Below are 15,521 nucleotides of genomic sequence, written 5' to 3' on the forward strand. Positions count from 1 at the left end.
AGTTCAGTCTGCATGCTCGACCCACATACTCCTGGTAGCTGAAGTGAAATACTGCTGTGCGTAAGGGTCGGGTGGGTGACCACGTCACCTGGTCATGGGGTAAATGCTGCGGCCGGGTTCAACTCTGACCTGAGGCCCTTTATTTCTCCCTCCCTGCTTTGCTGTCTGGTCTTTATTGTGCTATTAAATACAGACAAAAAAGTTTGTTCTCCTCCTTCCATCACCACCTTTGTTGCATGTAGAAAAGTGTCATATAGAACCAGTCGTTACTTTAATGGTCTGAACTAAACGGTCGGGTGGCGCCAACAGCGACTAAGAATTTTCTGGGCCAACAGGATTTGTGTTTCAGTCCCTGATAAACTGACCCATCCTCTAAAAAACAAAACCCAAAAACTATATTTACAAGATAAATGATCAGAAATAGTAACGACAACAAAAGCACAGGAATCATAGATCCAACGGGACAGGCTCGTTACAATGAAGGAAAACACTGAGCGACTGTTGAGGCCCTTATTAGTCCTACAAAACATAACAGAAATGTTACAATAAAACACAGAGGCCTTTATTGTCACGTCCATCGTACTGTGACTCCTCAGCACATTCATCTCCAATCAGCAGCTTCCTTCACTGACCCAATCACAGGTCTCAGGCCAGCTGTTGTACTCAGGTTTGGATTATTTGCTGAGGTTTTAGATCTCTGGACCAAAGCCTTTAAAAGGAAACAGTTTCTCAGAGGTTACATCAGTAAATATGATCTCACTGTTACAGTGATCATTCACATCTCTGATTAACCTCTGAAGAGACACATTTGGTCCTTAGCGACGCCTCTGTCACAGGCGTCTGTCAGAACAACAGCGTGTGTTTGACACAGTCCATCATGAAGAGAAGCAGTTTTTCTTCTGAATTAGTGAAATAACTGGTCTGTAAATTACAGTAACACGAGTGTCATTGTTAAAACACAGTTTATGAAACACTTAATTTGTTGTGAACTTATTGACAACGTAAACATTTGCTGGTTGCCACTGTAACTGATGACTGTGTGGTCACATGACTGAAAAGTAAACAAATATCACAAAATAAAGAAATGCCTCCAACTTGTGTTACGAGTAGTTAGTGTGCAGAAACACGGCTGCAGGGTCAGCCCTCCCTCCACAGTCGCTCATCAGGCTGGTCGCAGCGCGTTTGCCTGTCTACTGATGTCTGCATGAGCAGAAACACCAATTTGAGTGATGTTATGTAATTCAGGATTCAATCAATGTGTCAGTGTTTGTTACTTTGTTACATTAATTTTTTAACCACGTTATTTTGTTGTGGGATGAACTTCTGCAAACAACAACATATGGCAACAAAAAACAAAACTTGCAGTTGGAATCGATGGAGCTGTGAGATGATGGGATGTCGACTGGTTCACTAACCATTAACATTTGGGATATTAGGATAACAGTAGCGTGTAAACATAAGCAGTGCAAACACTTCCTATAATGACACATTTACAGTCTAGTTTGGGGAAAGCTGAGGAATTAGGGTGAAGAGACGGTGGATGTTTAACCCTCCCTTGGTTTGACAGCTCGCTCAGCCAGCGAGTTATGAATGATGTTCTTGATAGACTCCGCCCCCGCGCCTTCTAGGAAAGTGTGGTGATCTCCCTTGATGACGTGGACCGACACCTCGCCATCACAGACCTGAAGAAAGACGCAGTACACAGTTTGAACATTGGAAGGCTCAGACAGAGTTTATAGAAACACACACAAGCGCACACACGCACAGTGAAGATAAGTACTACAGACTGATGTAAATGTGCATCGGTACCTCGCTGAGCTTATAGTCAGCTCCCAGGTTTTGCTCATATTCGCTGCTGGTTTCGGCGCGCAGCAGCTTCACGCTGCCGTGGTATTTTGCAGTAGGTACATATGCATCAGCAGCCTTTAGCTTGTAGTAGAAGGCGGAGGCTGCAAAGTGCAGTGAGTCTCGGTCGATGTCCTTGTGAGCGGAGGTGATTAGGTCCACGGCCACACTGACGCGTGCATTCAGGTCTGACAGCGGGAGCAGAGTCTCCAAAAGCTGTAGGATGTAACCATGGAGACGACTGTAAGTTCATAGCAAACGTTACCGCGTGCTCGCGGAGATATTGTTGTTTTCAGAAAAGTAAGTGACACATAATTAATGAACATCACAGATCTTATGTATATGAAAATGCAAAATGAAGATGTTTTGATATTCAGGAGTTACAAATGTCAGCTTTCAGTGAGAAACTGTACGAAGGTTTGATTTAACCGCATGTTTTACTTTAGTCTCCATAACAGCTCCAAACATCACATCATTGTTGAGTCAAACCTGCACCACACACAGACTGTGCTGGAACAGCAGCTCCAGACTGTGTTACAGTCACCATCTTTACCTTACAGGCGCCGTCAGGCAAAAGCTCAGGTTGTGTGGCCTTTAACGCTGATGCCACATAAAGGAATACTTGTGTGTGAACCTGTGGGTCAGAGACAGTATACCTTGTTGTATTCAATGCCAGTGAACTGCTGGATGAAGGCACACAAGGCTTCAGTCTCAGCCTCAGACTCGTTGCCGGGTGTTAGCTTGGCTCTGTAGCTCTGCAAATCAAAAACACAGTTAAACCTGTTCACATGCAGATCATGTGACCAGAGCTCATCCTTCAAAACCAACATCACACACGCTATACAGCATATACATGAAATAAAGATGCGCGAGTGTTTCTCTGACCTGTGTGTACGCTGCCACATATGAATGTGAGCCATCAAAGAGAAACAGGAACTCCACAGGCTGATTCTGGGTCTGCAGCTGAGAGCACATTTCAAATGCTACACAGGCACCAGAAGAATATCCAGCGACTCTGTACGGGCCGTCCGGCTGCACCTGCCTGACGCAGCTCACGTAGTAGGCAGCCAGGGACTCAATGCTATCCAGAGGAGCAGCTGCAAAGGAAACACATGAGGGGAGTTAGTTTGGCTGCACAGTGACATAAACAGCTGATGCACAACATGTGAGTGACAAAGGTCTGAGAACAGAACCACAAACTTTTAAACTGTGAAACAAAGAAAACATGAAATCACATCAGGTCTTTGGTTTTCCTCAGGCCATTATGGAGGGAGCTGTATATGTACAAGTGTTTGTAGTTTCACCTTTGAACAGTCAGACTTTCAGCTTTAACACATTTTGCTGTTTAACAGTTACACACGTTTTGATACACATGATTGTGACACCTGGTGAGGACGCACACTCATCATTTGATGACAAGTAAGGACACGTAGTTTCCACGATGGTTCAAAGTGTTGATTTTGTGTTTTAAAGTTTTTCTCTGTGACTGTAAAGTCATTTTAATATGAGCCCCATTATGCTGACAAACCCACGCAGACGATGCACACAGCTCAGCAACACCAACAAGCCTGAAACTCAAATGACATGAAAAGTTATCCATGAGGCGCCAAAACACAACAACAGCTGCAGCAAAGGCTCTTTGTACTGTAAGATGAAGATCCTACAAAAGTAGAAGCCTCACAAACCACATGTAGACTGGTTGTGCAAACTCCCACAGACCCTGCAGTCGAGAGGATAACAAGCTGCTCCAGTGATCATGACCAGGACACAAACTGCTTCCTCCTGAATCAGAGGCCTGACTGACAGACACACCCTGGCATAGAGGAGGCTGAGGAGTGTGACAGTTGGAGCACACGCTCAGGTCTAGGTCTTTAAACAGGGGAACCACCACCCCAGTGTGCCAGTCCAGAGGCAGCATCCCAGAGCTTCACGCAGCGCCGTGTCAGCCAGGACGGCCCTGCAACACCCAGATCCTTCTCATCAGCCTCAGGTCTGTCCTAAATCCTAGCAGGAGCTACCACGACGCGTACCACAAAATGCATCGCACTGGTTCTTCCCAGTAGTTGGAACTGGTTGTCTGCTTGCCAATGAATCCTGCTTATTGGTTCCACTTGTGCTACAATCAGGACGAATTGTAGTGGGTTAGGGTTAGCTGGATATGTGCTGGATATGTGGTGGAGGGTAACTGCAGGAGAAGAAGCTAGTGGGGGAGTAGAGCAGGGGAGGATGTGGGTCCCCGGGGCCTGCTGGAGGGCAAGGGCCATGCCCGATGTGAGTAGCAGCAGGGCCAGTGCGCCCAGGAGCACATCTTTTTCGACCGTAAGGGAGACAGGAGGCCGACTCACTGCCTCGGCTAAATGGAGAGGGAATTTCAGAAGGGCCAGGGCACAAGCATGGACCTTTTTCAGCTGTAAGGGAGACAAGAGCAAGGTGTGACGTAGGTCCCCGGGGCCTGCTGGAGGTCCAGGTCCACGCTCGATTTGAGTAGCAGCAATGGCCAGTGCACCAGGAGCACATCTTTTTCGACTATAAAGGAGACAGGAGGCCGAACAGGTCTCTGACCCTTCAGCATAGACAGGTGGCTGAATGGGCCCCTTGGGCCCTCCAGCCGAGACAGACAGCTCAAACGGGTTCCTCTGACCCTTCAGCGGAGACAGACACCGAACCAGCATGTGTGGAGACCTCTGGCAGTGTGGACACTGGCTGGAGCTTAGTGGCACATTGGCTTGGCTCAGGCAGTGGTATGCAGTCCTCAGAGGGCTGAAAGTGTTCTCCAACACATCCAGCAGAGGACAGAGGACTCTACTAAAAAATCCGACTCTACTAACCTATCAGAGGCTGCTTAAGATCAGAATGCAATCATCTGCAGTTTTCTTCTTAATTAACAATAAACTTAGTGTATATGTACTCCTAAATTTGATGAAAGTGATAAATAATAGACAGCTCTCTCTCTCTCATATTCTGACATTTAACTAATTCAAAAGATATTTCAATATTTATTTATCTAAAACAAAACAAGTTAGAATAGCCTTTATTGTCATTGTACAGAGTACAACGAAATTGGAGTGCCACTCCCTTGGTGCAAGTTTCAATAATAAATATAAATGTAAAATATAAAAAGTACAAAAAAACAATCGTAAGTACTCAAACAATAGTTTGTACAATATATACAGGATAGCAGCATTAATATAATGACAGTATGAATAGCAGCATAATATAATGACAGTGACGGTATGGAATAGGTTCAATTGTATTTGTTCTTATTTACTACGGTGATAGCTCTGGGAAAGAAGCTATCCCTGAATCTGTTTGTCCTGGTTTTATGTGACCTGTACCGTCGGCCTGACGGTAATAGTTCAAACAGTTGGTTGCTGGGGTGAGAGTAGTCCTTGATGATATTGCCAGCTCTGCTGAGGTACCGAGAGTTTGCAGTGACCTCCATGCTGGGCAGAGAGCAGCCAGTGATCTTCTAGTTGCAAGTTCACTCTAAATTGATGTTTAACAGAAAAAAAAAATGTTTTTATGTTTTTTCCCTAAAGTGTATGTAAATATCTGGTTTCAGCTGTGAATATACTGCTGTGTATTGAAATTCCTCTTGTTTTGCATAGAAATATACTGAACAACATACAAAGCATAATATATAAAATAAAATCTACCTGAGTTTTTTCTTTGAAAGAAGCCACTTGTGTCAATTGTTGTGTTCATCAGTACATAACTGAAACCGATTACAGTGCTTTGTTTAGCCGTGGAGGGAAACAACTGAAAATATGAAATAAACACACATGTAAGCTAAGACTCTCTAAAAAAACATCATTGTTGTTGTTCGGATTTTCATTTCCCCATTTGTTGATTCACTCCAAGAGCAAGTAACGTAATATGGGTCAAGTGATCAGTTTGATATCAATCTTTTGTGATACACCGTCATATTTACATTATTTGTACAGTATGAATGATTTGCTTTGGTACCTGGTCAAACTTAAGCTCTCCTCTGTCTGCCTGTCTACGCTTCTCCTGCAGCAGTTTCTCCCCCCTCGCTCACATGCGTAAGTGCTATGCTCAGTCACCCAGTGCCTGAGCTCAGATCATACCAAAATTAGGGTGAATTTACGACTGTGCGCTATGTGCTTCGAATATTGTGTGTAGTTTTTTGTTTTATACAGTTGGCAGTCAGGCATCAGTAACAAAATCACCAGGCTCACAGTAGACAGATTCACAAGAAATTCATTTGGGCTTAGAAGGAATAAAACAAACAGAATCCTTAATTAAGCTTGCGTTAGATTGCAAAATGGTCCCAGATGAAACAGTCTTAACAACACGAAATGCACAGTTCTTTTGTAAAGGTTCTTTTTATTTGGAAGGAAAAATAAGCACAGACAGAGTCCCCAGAAGTGTCCAAAAAGTGATTTATTAAACACACACAGTTATACAGTGTGGGAAGCCGGTCTTCGATCTTCTCTGCTCGTTACAGAAAGCTTTATAGCCTAATATGACGTCAGAACATTTCCTAGAACTCAGCTTCTCAGAAACCTAACACTTTCTCAGGCTTTATGTTCCCAGATATGGATGAGGGAAAACATCTGGTCTAAACAATTGTGTGTCCGAGTGTGCAGTTTGTGAGATTGTCTGTCCAGGCCAACAAAAGGTCGCTGTCCTCATCTGACTTTACTTTGGGCCGCCTGGAGCCACAGAGATGCTGGTGGTTTTTGCATAATAGAATATTACAGAGGAATGTGTCTTATTCTGCGTGCTCTGGAATACAAGATTAAGCAGATTTACTAAATGATAAATGATACATGATAATGGTGATGATCAACTGATACTAAGTGATGCAGACTAATGAAATAATAATGAAATAATGGCAGTGAAATTACATGTTTTTCTTGACACTTTGAACCCAGAGGAAACAATTACTCTCAAAACAAACACTCCTTTGATTCTCAGGGACAGGAGCTCTGGGGTTCATAATACTAGCTTTAGCAGTCTTGGTGAAAACATTCTGTGTATTCCCTGACACGAAAGGCGGAGGAACGAAGTCTTTCTCACTCATCCCAGCTGGGCGTCCACAAGGGAAGTTGGACTCCTGTTGGAGCCGGGGGCGCCGATCGCACTTACGTCGCGTCTCAGTGGAGGAGGGAGCGGAGGTGCTGGACCGCGATGGGGAAAAACTCTGGCGTGGCTGCTCCGGCTGTGGTGTGGACACACTGGGAGAGCCGGGTGGTAAGATGATAATCCCCAACATCCTGTAGAACGCCTGTGCAGGCATGAGCTGGCTGCCTGTGGGCTCATAGTAATCATAGTAATGGGGCCGACCGACTGCAGTCCCAGGAAAACCAGTCTCATTTACAGCAGTCATTCCCTCACTTGCTGCACAGAAAACAGAACCAGAAAAAATAGTCCTTGTGTCAGAGTCAGTGTTCTTTTCACTCACCACAGCCAGCAGTTCTAAAGTCCCAATATCCGGCTGTGGGGTGATGCACCGGTGGCACAAACGTCGCTTCCTTCTCGGAGACGGCTCTGACAGGCCAGGTAATTCCACATCTGGCAGTTCGGACAACACGTCCTCCGTTGAGGTGAGCAGGCGAGCGGTAGTGGCGAGGGGGTGAAGTTGGAGCATGAAATCTCGTACGAGCAGGTGCAGTGAGTCCAATAGCCAGGGGTGACCGGAAATAAGCTGCTGTAGCCTGCCTTCCAGAGTGCAGAGAAACCCCTCTCCCTCATGCTCCAGCCATAGGTTGACTAACCTGGATACAGAGTCAATTATAACCTCCCGAAGCTCCTTGGGAGGGGCGAATGCCACTGGATCCATAATCTGGCTGGTCCGTACTGTCACGGCGAGTGAGAAGAGCTGTGAGGAAAAATAAAGGAGGATCCAAGTGCAGGCACTCACTGAGATGATTGAAAATAAAGCACACAGTGAAAAATGGCAAAACCGAATAAAAGCTAAACTAAACTGGGACAAAACTAAAACTACAAAGCAGCAAACCAGAACATGAAGGTATGTAGACAAAAGGTACACGATAGTGTGACCGCCAGTGGGCTGGCCTTGTGTTTTGCTTTTTCTTTTACCTGTTTCTTGCAGGTGGGTGGAGCTGACCCAATTATTGATGCAGCACACCTGAGAGGCCAGTCCCAGTGTATATAAAGACACCTTGACTGAACCAGCAGGGCGCTGGCTTTGGGCTCTGGCTCTCTCTGTCTGGCACCCATCATGTTCATTTGGAAGTTTCAGATATGGCTGTTATGTCCTTTAAATTGTCTTTAAGTTGCTTTACCTTATTTTCATTAAATATGTCTTAAAGCCTTTAAAAGCCTGTGTGTGGTCTCCCACTTGATTGTCACTTCCTATGAGCCGGGTTGTGACAATAGTGACAGCAGGGAAAACACACATTAGATACACAGTAGATTCACAGATGGACCAGCGACTACAACAAAAGAAGACTTAAATACACACAGAAGAACACAGGGAGATAACACACAGGTGGGGAACACAGCTGGAAGTATTAAGGGCTAACAAGACGGGGGAGAAGTAAAACTGAACACGCTGACATCACACATAAACATGAACCTTCAAAGTAAAACAGGAAACAGGACACACTTTACTAAGACACGGACTAGACAGAGAGACAGACTAGACACTGAACAAAACCTACACTAAACATGAGACACAACCCTAAGAACTAATCCCTCACCAGAATAACTAAAACATAGATTTATCATAATAATCAAAGCACCAGAGAAACCAAAAACAATTCATAATGCCAATATAAACCAAAACATAAGAACTCAAAATACTGGGTCAAAACTGACCCAGAACCGTGACAGCAAGTAGGGGTGGGGCTGGGAGCCGCTTCCTCTGCTTTGGCCTGCCTCGTATTCCAAGCCAGCTGCCTCCTCTGACTACTTGGCCAGGTGAATCCTCTGCCAATATCTCTTTATATCTCTGTTCATTGTTGCACTGTCATTATGACTGTGTGAACTTTAGCTCTGCATCTCCCTTCTCCAGGTCCCCCAGCAAATTTGTATCTCATGGAGATTTGTACTTTTTGTGATTTCCTTGTTCTTTTCGGTTTTTGTTGCTGTGTATTTTGAACTTTCAGACATAAATGCTAAATGAGATTGACTCCTGCCCCCCATAGTCCCAGACTTTCTTTAAAACTTCTCCACAACAAACATCAGAGCAAAGCCAACATTGCATCTGTAGAGCTCTTTCTCAGCATGAAGCCATACTATTGCTCACTGTTCATCACCTTTTGTCTTAACCTAGCTTCAACAACTTTCCCATATCTTCACTTATTAGTCCTTTATTAATCCAGGTAAAAATCTCATTTACATTAAAATCTCATTACCAAGAGAGACCTGGCATCAAGGCAGCAAAAGTCAAAAACACGTGCATCAGAATAACAATTAAAAAAACAACATTCTGTACAAACATGAAACATATACAATAACAGATCAGGAAGGCTGGCTCTGTGGTCAGCATAAAGCTAGACACTGATGACAATGTCAGAGAAGAGGACACTACAAAAACGGCTAGACATTATGGACAATGTTGGGTATCCTCTGCATATAGTCATAAACAACCAGAGGAGTCTCCTCAGCGAACGATTGGATCTCCCATAATCTGACCAACTGTCATGGTCCTGAGTCCGTGGACTCAGTAATTTTGTGTTTGGTGTATTTATTGTTGTTGTTATTATTATTATTATTATTATTATTATTATTATTATTATTATTATTATTATTATTTGTGGGCTTTTTTGGGATGGTTTGTGTTTTGGGGTTTTGGATACTGGGTTTCTGAGTTTGTACTCCCTCTGTTGGTCCCTGCTGTTAGTGTTCCCCTGTCTCGTCAGGTTAATCAGGTCCAGCTGTGTCTCCCACCTGTGTGTGATTTCCCAGTGTCCCTCTGTGTATTTAAAGTGTGTGTCTGCCTCTGTTCCTCGTCGCGTTGTCTGTATTAATCCTCTGTGTTCATTCCCTGTGTTTTTCTGCATTACTCCGTCATCTCGGTGAATCCACTGCATGTTCTCCCTGCTGTCCTCCCTTTGTGTTCAGGTTTGTTGTTCTATGGTTTAGTTTCTCACAGTTTAGTTTATCCTTAGTTCTGTTTTGCCATCCCCACTGTATTCTGTTTTCATAATAAACTACGCTCACATCTCAGTAAGTGCTGCCTTCAAGTCCTCTTTTCCACACAACACACGGCTGCTGCCCCAGTCGTGACACCAACAGACTCCTTTGTCCCACTCTGCACTCATGTGTAATTGTCCTCAGCTGTGCTCCTCGCGTGTTCCCACGTCCCTCATTGCCTTCTGTGTATTTATGTCATCCCTCATGCTGTTCCCTAGGGTGCCTCTCTGTGAAGTTTATATTTTCCCAGTCTAGTTTAGTATCTCTCCTTTGAGTTAATAAATAAATCAATCCTTACGTTGGGTGAGTGCTGAGTGTTTGTACATGTGTGCATGAGGGTGGGAATGCATGTTTGTGTCTGTGTATGCCTGTTTGTCTGTGTCTATATGTCAGGTCGGGTCTTAGACTCCACCTCTCTGGGAACTCCCAGGCCCTCCAAGGCCTATCTCCCCTCACCACACTCCCTGCCGGTGACTGATGCCCTCGGGGGTCGGTACATTGGTGGTTCAATTCAATTCAATTCAATTTTATTTATATAGCGCCAAATCACAACAAAAGTCGCCTCAAGGCGCTTCATAGATACAGAGAAAAACCCAACAATCATATGACCCCCTATGAGCAAGCACTTTGGCGAAAGTGGGAAGGAAAAACTCCCTTTTAACAGGAAGAAACCTCCGGCAGAACCAGGCTCAGGGAGGGGCGGCCATCTGCTGCGACCGGTTGGGGTGAGAGAAGGAAGACAGGATAAAGACATGCTGTGTGTCAAAATATTTTTGCTTTTAAAGGTTTTATTATTCATATAATAATCAGCTAACAGTGTTTATATTTCTGTCTAGTACTCAAACAGATACATATTCTTGTACTCAACCAGCTGCATGTTTTAATTGCTGGCTCCCTACTCTATAACGGAAACTGTTTGCCTTCACATTATCAGTTTTTGCCTTCACATTGTCACTGTTTGCCTTCACACTAGCAGGAAACCGCCACCCAAGAGTAAGAAACAACCTTGTAGAGAACACGAAGTTTTTTGATAAACCACACCTGTTTTCTTGACAAGATAAGCATGATATTTCCTTTTTTGTATGCTTCCTGTTGTGTATAAATAAAGGCAGCGAGCTGCTCCATGGTGTGTGAGTCTCTCCCTGAGTCTCTCACCCGTGCACGTTAAACTGCTAAGTGTCTGAGTGATATTTCATTGCATCTGAGTACTTGTTAAAAGAATATCTCTAACACTGTGGAAGAGAGACAGAGGTTAATAACAGATATGATTCAATGCAGAGAGGTCTATTAATACATAGTGAGTGAGAAAGGTGACTGGAAAGGAAAAACTCAATGCATCATGGGAATCCCCCGGCAGCCTACATCTATTGCAGCATAACTAAGGGAGGATTCAGGGTCACCTGGTCCAGCCCTAACTATATGCTTTAGCAAAAAGGAAAGTTTGAAGCCTAATCTTAAAAGTAGAGATAGTGTCTGTCTCCCGAATCCAAACTGGAAGCTGGTTCCACAGAAGAGGGGCCTGAAAACTGAAGACTCTGCCTCCCATTCTACTTTTAAATACTCTAGGAACAACAAGTAGGCCTGCAGAGCGAGAGCGAAGTGCTCTAATAGGGTGATATGGTACTACAAGGTCATTAAGATCAGATGGGGCCTGATTATTTAAGACCTTGTATGTGAGGAGCAGGATTTTGAATTCTGGATTTAACAGGAAGCCAAAACAGGAGAAATCTGCTCTCTCTTTCTAGTCCCTGTCAGGACTCTTGCTGCAGCATTTTGGATTAGCTGAAGGCTTTTCAGTGAGTTTTTTGGACATCCTGATAATAATGAATTACAGTAGTCCAGCCTTTAAGTAATAAATGCATGAACTAGTTTTTCAGTGTCACTCTGAGACAGGATATTTCTAATTTTAGAGATGTTGCACAAATGGAAGAAAGCAGTCTTACATATTTGTTTAATATGTGCATTGAAGGACATGTCCTGGTCAAAAATGACTCCAAGGTTCCTCACAGCGTTACTGGAGGCCAAGGTAATGCCATCTAGAGTAAGAATCTGGTTAGATACCATATTTCTAGGCTTTTCAGGGCCGAGTACAATAACCTCAGTTTTATCTGAATTAAGAAGCAGAAAGTTAGCGGCCATCCAGGTCTTTATGTCTTTAAGACATTCCTGCAGTTTAACTCATTGGTGTGTGTTATCTGGCTTCATGGACAGATAGAACTGGGTGTCATCTGCATAGCAGTGAAAATGTATGCTATGTCTTTTAATGATACTGCCTAAGGGAAGCATGTATAATGTAAACAGAATTGGTCCTAGCACTGAACCCTGTGGAACTCCATAATTAACCTCAGTGTGTGAAGAGGACTCTCCATTTACATGCACAAATTGGAGTCTATTAGATAGATATGATACAAACCACTGCAGTGCAGTACCTGTAATACCTACAGCATGTTCTAATCGCTCTAATAGGATATTATGGTCAACAGTATCGAATGCTGCGCTAAGGTCTAGCACAGGGGTGGGCAATCTCAGTCCACGAGGGCCGGTGTCCCTGCAGGTTTTAGATGTGTCCTCGAACCAACACAGCTGATTTAAAGGGCTAAATTACCTCCTCAACATGTCCTGAAGTTCTCCAGAGGCCTGTGTTAAGGTTCGTTCGAGTTAGGGAAGAGAAGAAAGCAAGCCCAAGTCGAAGTAGGTGTCAAAAATAGTGATCTTTATTACACACTCTGTGCACTAAGAGTGGGAAAAGACAATTTGCAATCGAATCCTCTCGTCAACTGAAGCATCAGTCTCCTTATATTGCCTTTATGACATCACAGTTGGATCTTTACTGGAAATGATCTCAAATGATAACAATTCCCCGCCTATCCCAAAGTTTTCCCTTATATAGACATCAACTGCTACTCTTAAGAGAAAAACAAGTGTGTATTACATTGTGCATTTTGTGAAAGTGTATTTATCAGAAAAACTGTCCTCAGATGACCCTCCTATTATTACTAAGTGTGTAGGTGACCGTGCGTGTGTTACATAAGTGCGTGCATGTAAGTAGAGGCCAGCGTACGTGCATAACTACACGCAGGCCTGCCAGGGCCCAACAGGACTCGTGGATCTGTATAGTGTGACTGCTCTGCTCTAACGTGCAACAACTTTATATAAACAGTCAGTGTGGATTAATATAAACAATCAATGTACATTAATATTTGCTCAAAGTAACACAGATGTAATTAAAAGATTATACTGTCAACAGATTCAACAATGGCAAATGAATAATCAATGATAACTGATTGTGAGAATACAAAATAAAATATCTCCTGATCACACTCCTCCTCTTTGGCCTTTTGAAAAAAGGCCAACATTTAGAGATATTGTGTCACTCCTCCGTCCAGGCGGCTTCTCGCAACGGCATCATATGTTCCGGACCAGCTGACCCAGCTGAACCAGAAGCTATGGCCCTGCTCACCAGATTACCCAACACCTGCCTCACCAGAGGAATGAGACAACACCCGATCAGCAACAAACCTAGAAAAACTAGAAGAGAAAACATGGCAGACATAAACAATCCCTTATATTGCCCAAAAACAGATGTGAACCAATCTCCCAGCCTTGAGTTCACGCCTGATTGCTCATGCATGGTTCTAGATAACGTTTTCAAATTTTCCAGCGCCCGCGTGACTGTTCCGTCCGGAGCTGTATTGTTGGGAATAAAGGTGCAACATAAATCTCCGAACATCGCGCACACGCCTCCCTTCTCGGCCAATAACATGTCCAGCGCCATGCGATTTTGGATTCCCATTAACGACGTCGGACCTAATTGTTCTGCAAGACCTTCCACCGCGTCCCTGGTGAGATTAGAGAGTCTCAACACATTATAATGAACATAATTAATGCGATCAACATTTTTATTTGGAGTCACCCACAGAAACACACTTTCAAACCCGGCCGCTATCTGATCAACTAACTTATACTCATCTGGAACTCCTCGGGGAACTCCTATTGAGTCTATCCAGGTTGGCGAGTCCCGTCTTGGATCATACTTGTGGATAGCTCCTGTGGCTCTCCTCCGTCTGGCTGTAGACACATTCGCACCTTGCTGTAAATAACTAATCATGCGATTCAGGTGTGTTGACCCAAGGTGAGATCGAAAACCTGCAGGGACACCGGCCCTCGTGGACTGAGATTGCCCACCCCTGGTCTAGCAGGACAAGCACAGAGATGAGTCCACTGTCAGAGGCCATAAGAAGATCATTTGTAACCTTCACTAAAGCTGTTTCTGTGCTGTGATGAGCTCGGAAACCTGACTGAAACTCTTCAAATAAACCATTCCTCTGCAGATGATCTGTTAGCTGTTTGACAACTACTCTTTCAAGGATTTTTGATATGAAAGGAAGGTTGGAGATTGGCCTATAATTAGCTAAGACTGCTGGGTCTAGAGATGCTTTTTGAGTAAAGGTTTAACTACAGCCAGCTTGAAGGCCTGTGGTACATAGCTGATTATTAGAGATAGGTTGATCATATTTAAGATCGAAGAATTAATTAATGGCAGGACTTCTTTGAGCAGTTTTGTAGGAATGGGATCTAAAAGACACGTTGAAGGTTTGGAGGAAGTAATTATTGAAGTTAACTCAGAAAGATCAATTGGAGAAAAAGAGTCTAACTTGGTACTAAGAGTAGCTGTAGATAATATTACATCTGTGGGATGATTATTGGTAATTTTTTCTCTAATGATAAAAATTTTATTTATGAAGAAGTTCATGATGTCATTACTAGTTAACGTTAAAGGGATGGTTGGCTCAAAAGAGCTCCGACTTTTTGTCAGCCTGGCTACAGAGCTGAAGAGAAACCTGGGGTTGTTCTTATTTTCTTCAATCAGTGATGAATAGTAAGATGTTCTGGCTTTGCGGAGGGCTTTCTTATAAAGCAGCAAACTATTTCTCCAGGCTAAATGATGATCCTCTAAATTTGTGACACACCATTTCCTCTCCAGATTACGAGTCATCTGCTTTAGGCTACGTGTTTGAGAATTATACCACGGAAGAGAGTGATATTATACCCCTTTCGTCAAACTGAGTGATTTATGACCCCCCTAATTGATTTATGACCCCTAATAAATTATTCATGAGCTCCGGAAGTAATTAAATTATTCATGAGCTCCGGAAGTAGGAAGTAATTAAGTAATAAAAATATGATATTCATAAAAATATGATATTCATAAAAATATGATATTCATAAAAATATAATTGATTATTTAGAAAGTTTCTTATATATCAAAAAATAGCATTCTTTTATTTCTTTAAGCAATTAAATTTTTTATTTTTATTTTTTTATGCTCAAAAAACGCCATCTGGTGGCGGGTCAGTGTGTGTGTGTGTGTGCGCGCGCCCGCGCGCGCCCGAGGCTGTGTGTCTGGGCGCGCGGGGGCGCGCCCGTGTCTCCGGACCGTGCTCTCTCGGGCTCTGTGCTCATGTGTTTAAAAATGTATTAAACCATATTAAAATTGTTTAGTTAAACTTGTGCTTTTGTAACGTTCAGTATGGCCACAAACACATGCT

The 15,521-nt window shown here is 43.4% G+C and overlaps 1 protein-coding gene across 1 annotated transcript; it reads right to left on the minus strand.

Annotated features, from left to right (window-relative positions):
* Positions 1–1,501: 1,501 nt before the first annotated feature.
* On the minus strand, positions 1,502–2,881 carry LOC113033840 (fatty acid synthase-like). The gene is made up of 4 exons (XM_026187973.2): positions 2,731–2,881; positions 2,502–2,600; positions 1,810–2,061; positions 1,502–1,682 (listed from the first exon to the last, which is right to left on the minus strand). The coding sequence occupies exons 1-4, from the start codon at positions 2,818–2,820 to the stop codon at positions 1,545–1,547; spliced, it is 579 nt and encodes a 192-aa protein (XP_026043758.2). The 5' UTR covers positions 2,821–2,881; the 3' UTR covers positions 1,502–1,544.
* Between the last annotated feature and the right edge of the window lie 12,640 nt (positions 2,882–15,521).

This window comes from Astatotilapia calliptera, chromosome 12 (genome assembly GCF_964374335.1).
Source record: "Astatotilapia calliptera chromosome 12, fAstCal68.1, whole genome shotgun sequence".
Classification (NCBI taxonomy): Eukaryota; Metazoa; Chordata; class Actinopteri; order Cichliformes; family Cichlidae; genus Astatotilapia; species Astatotilapia calliptera.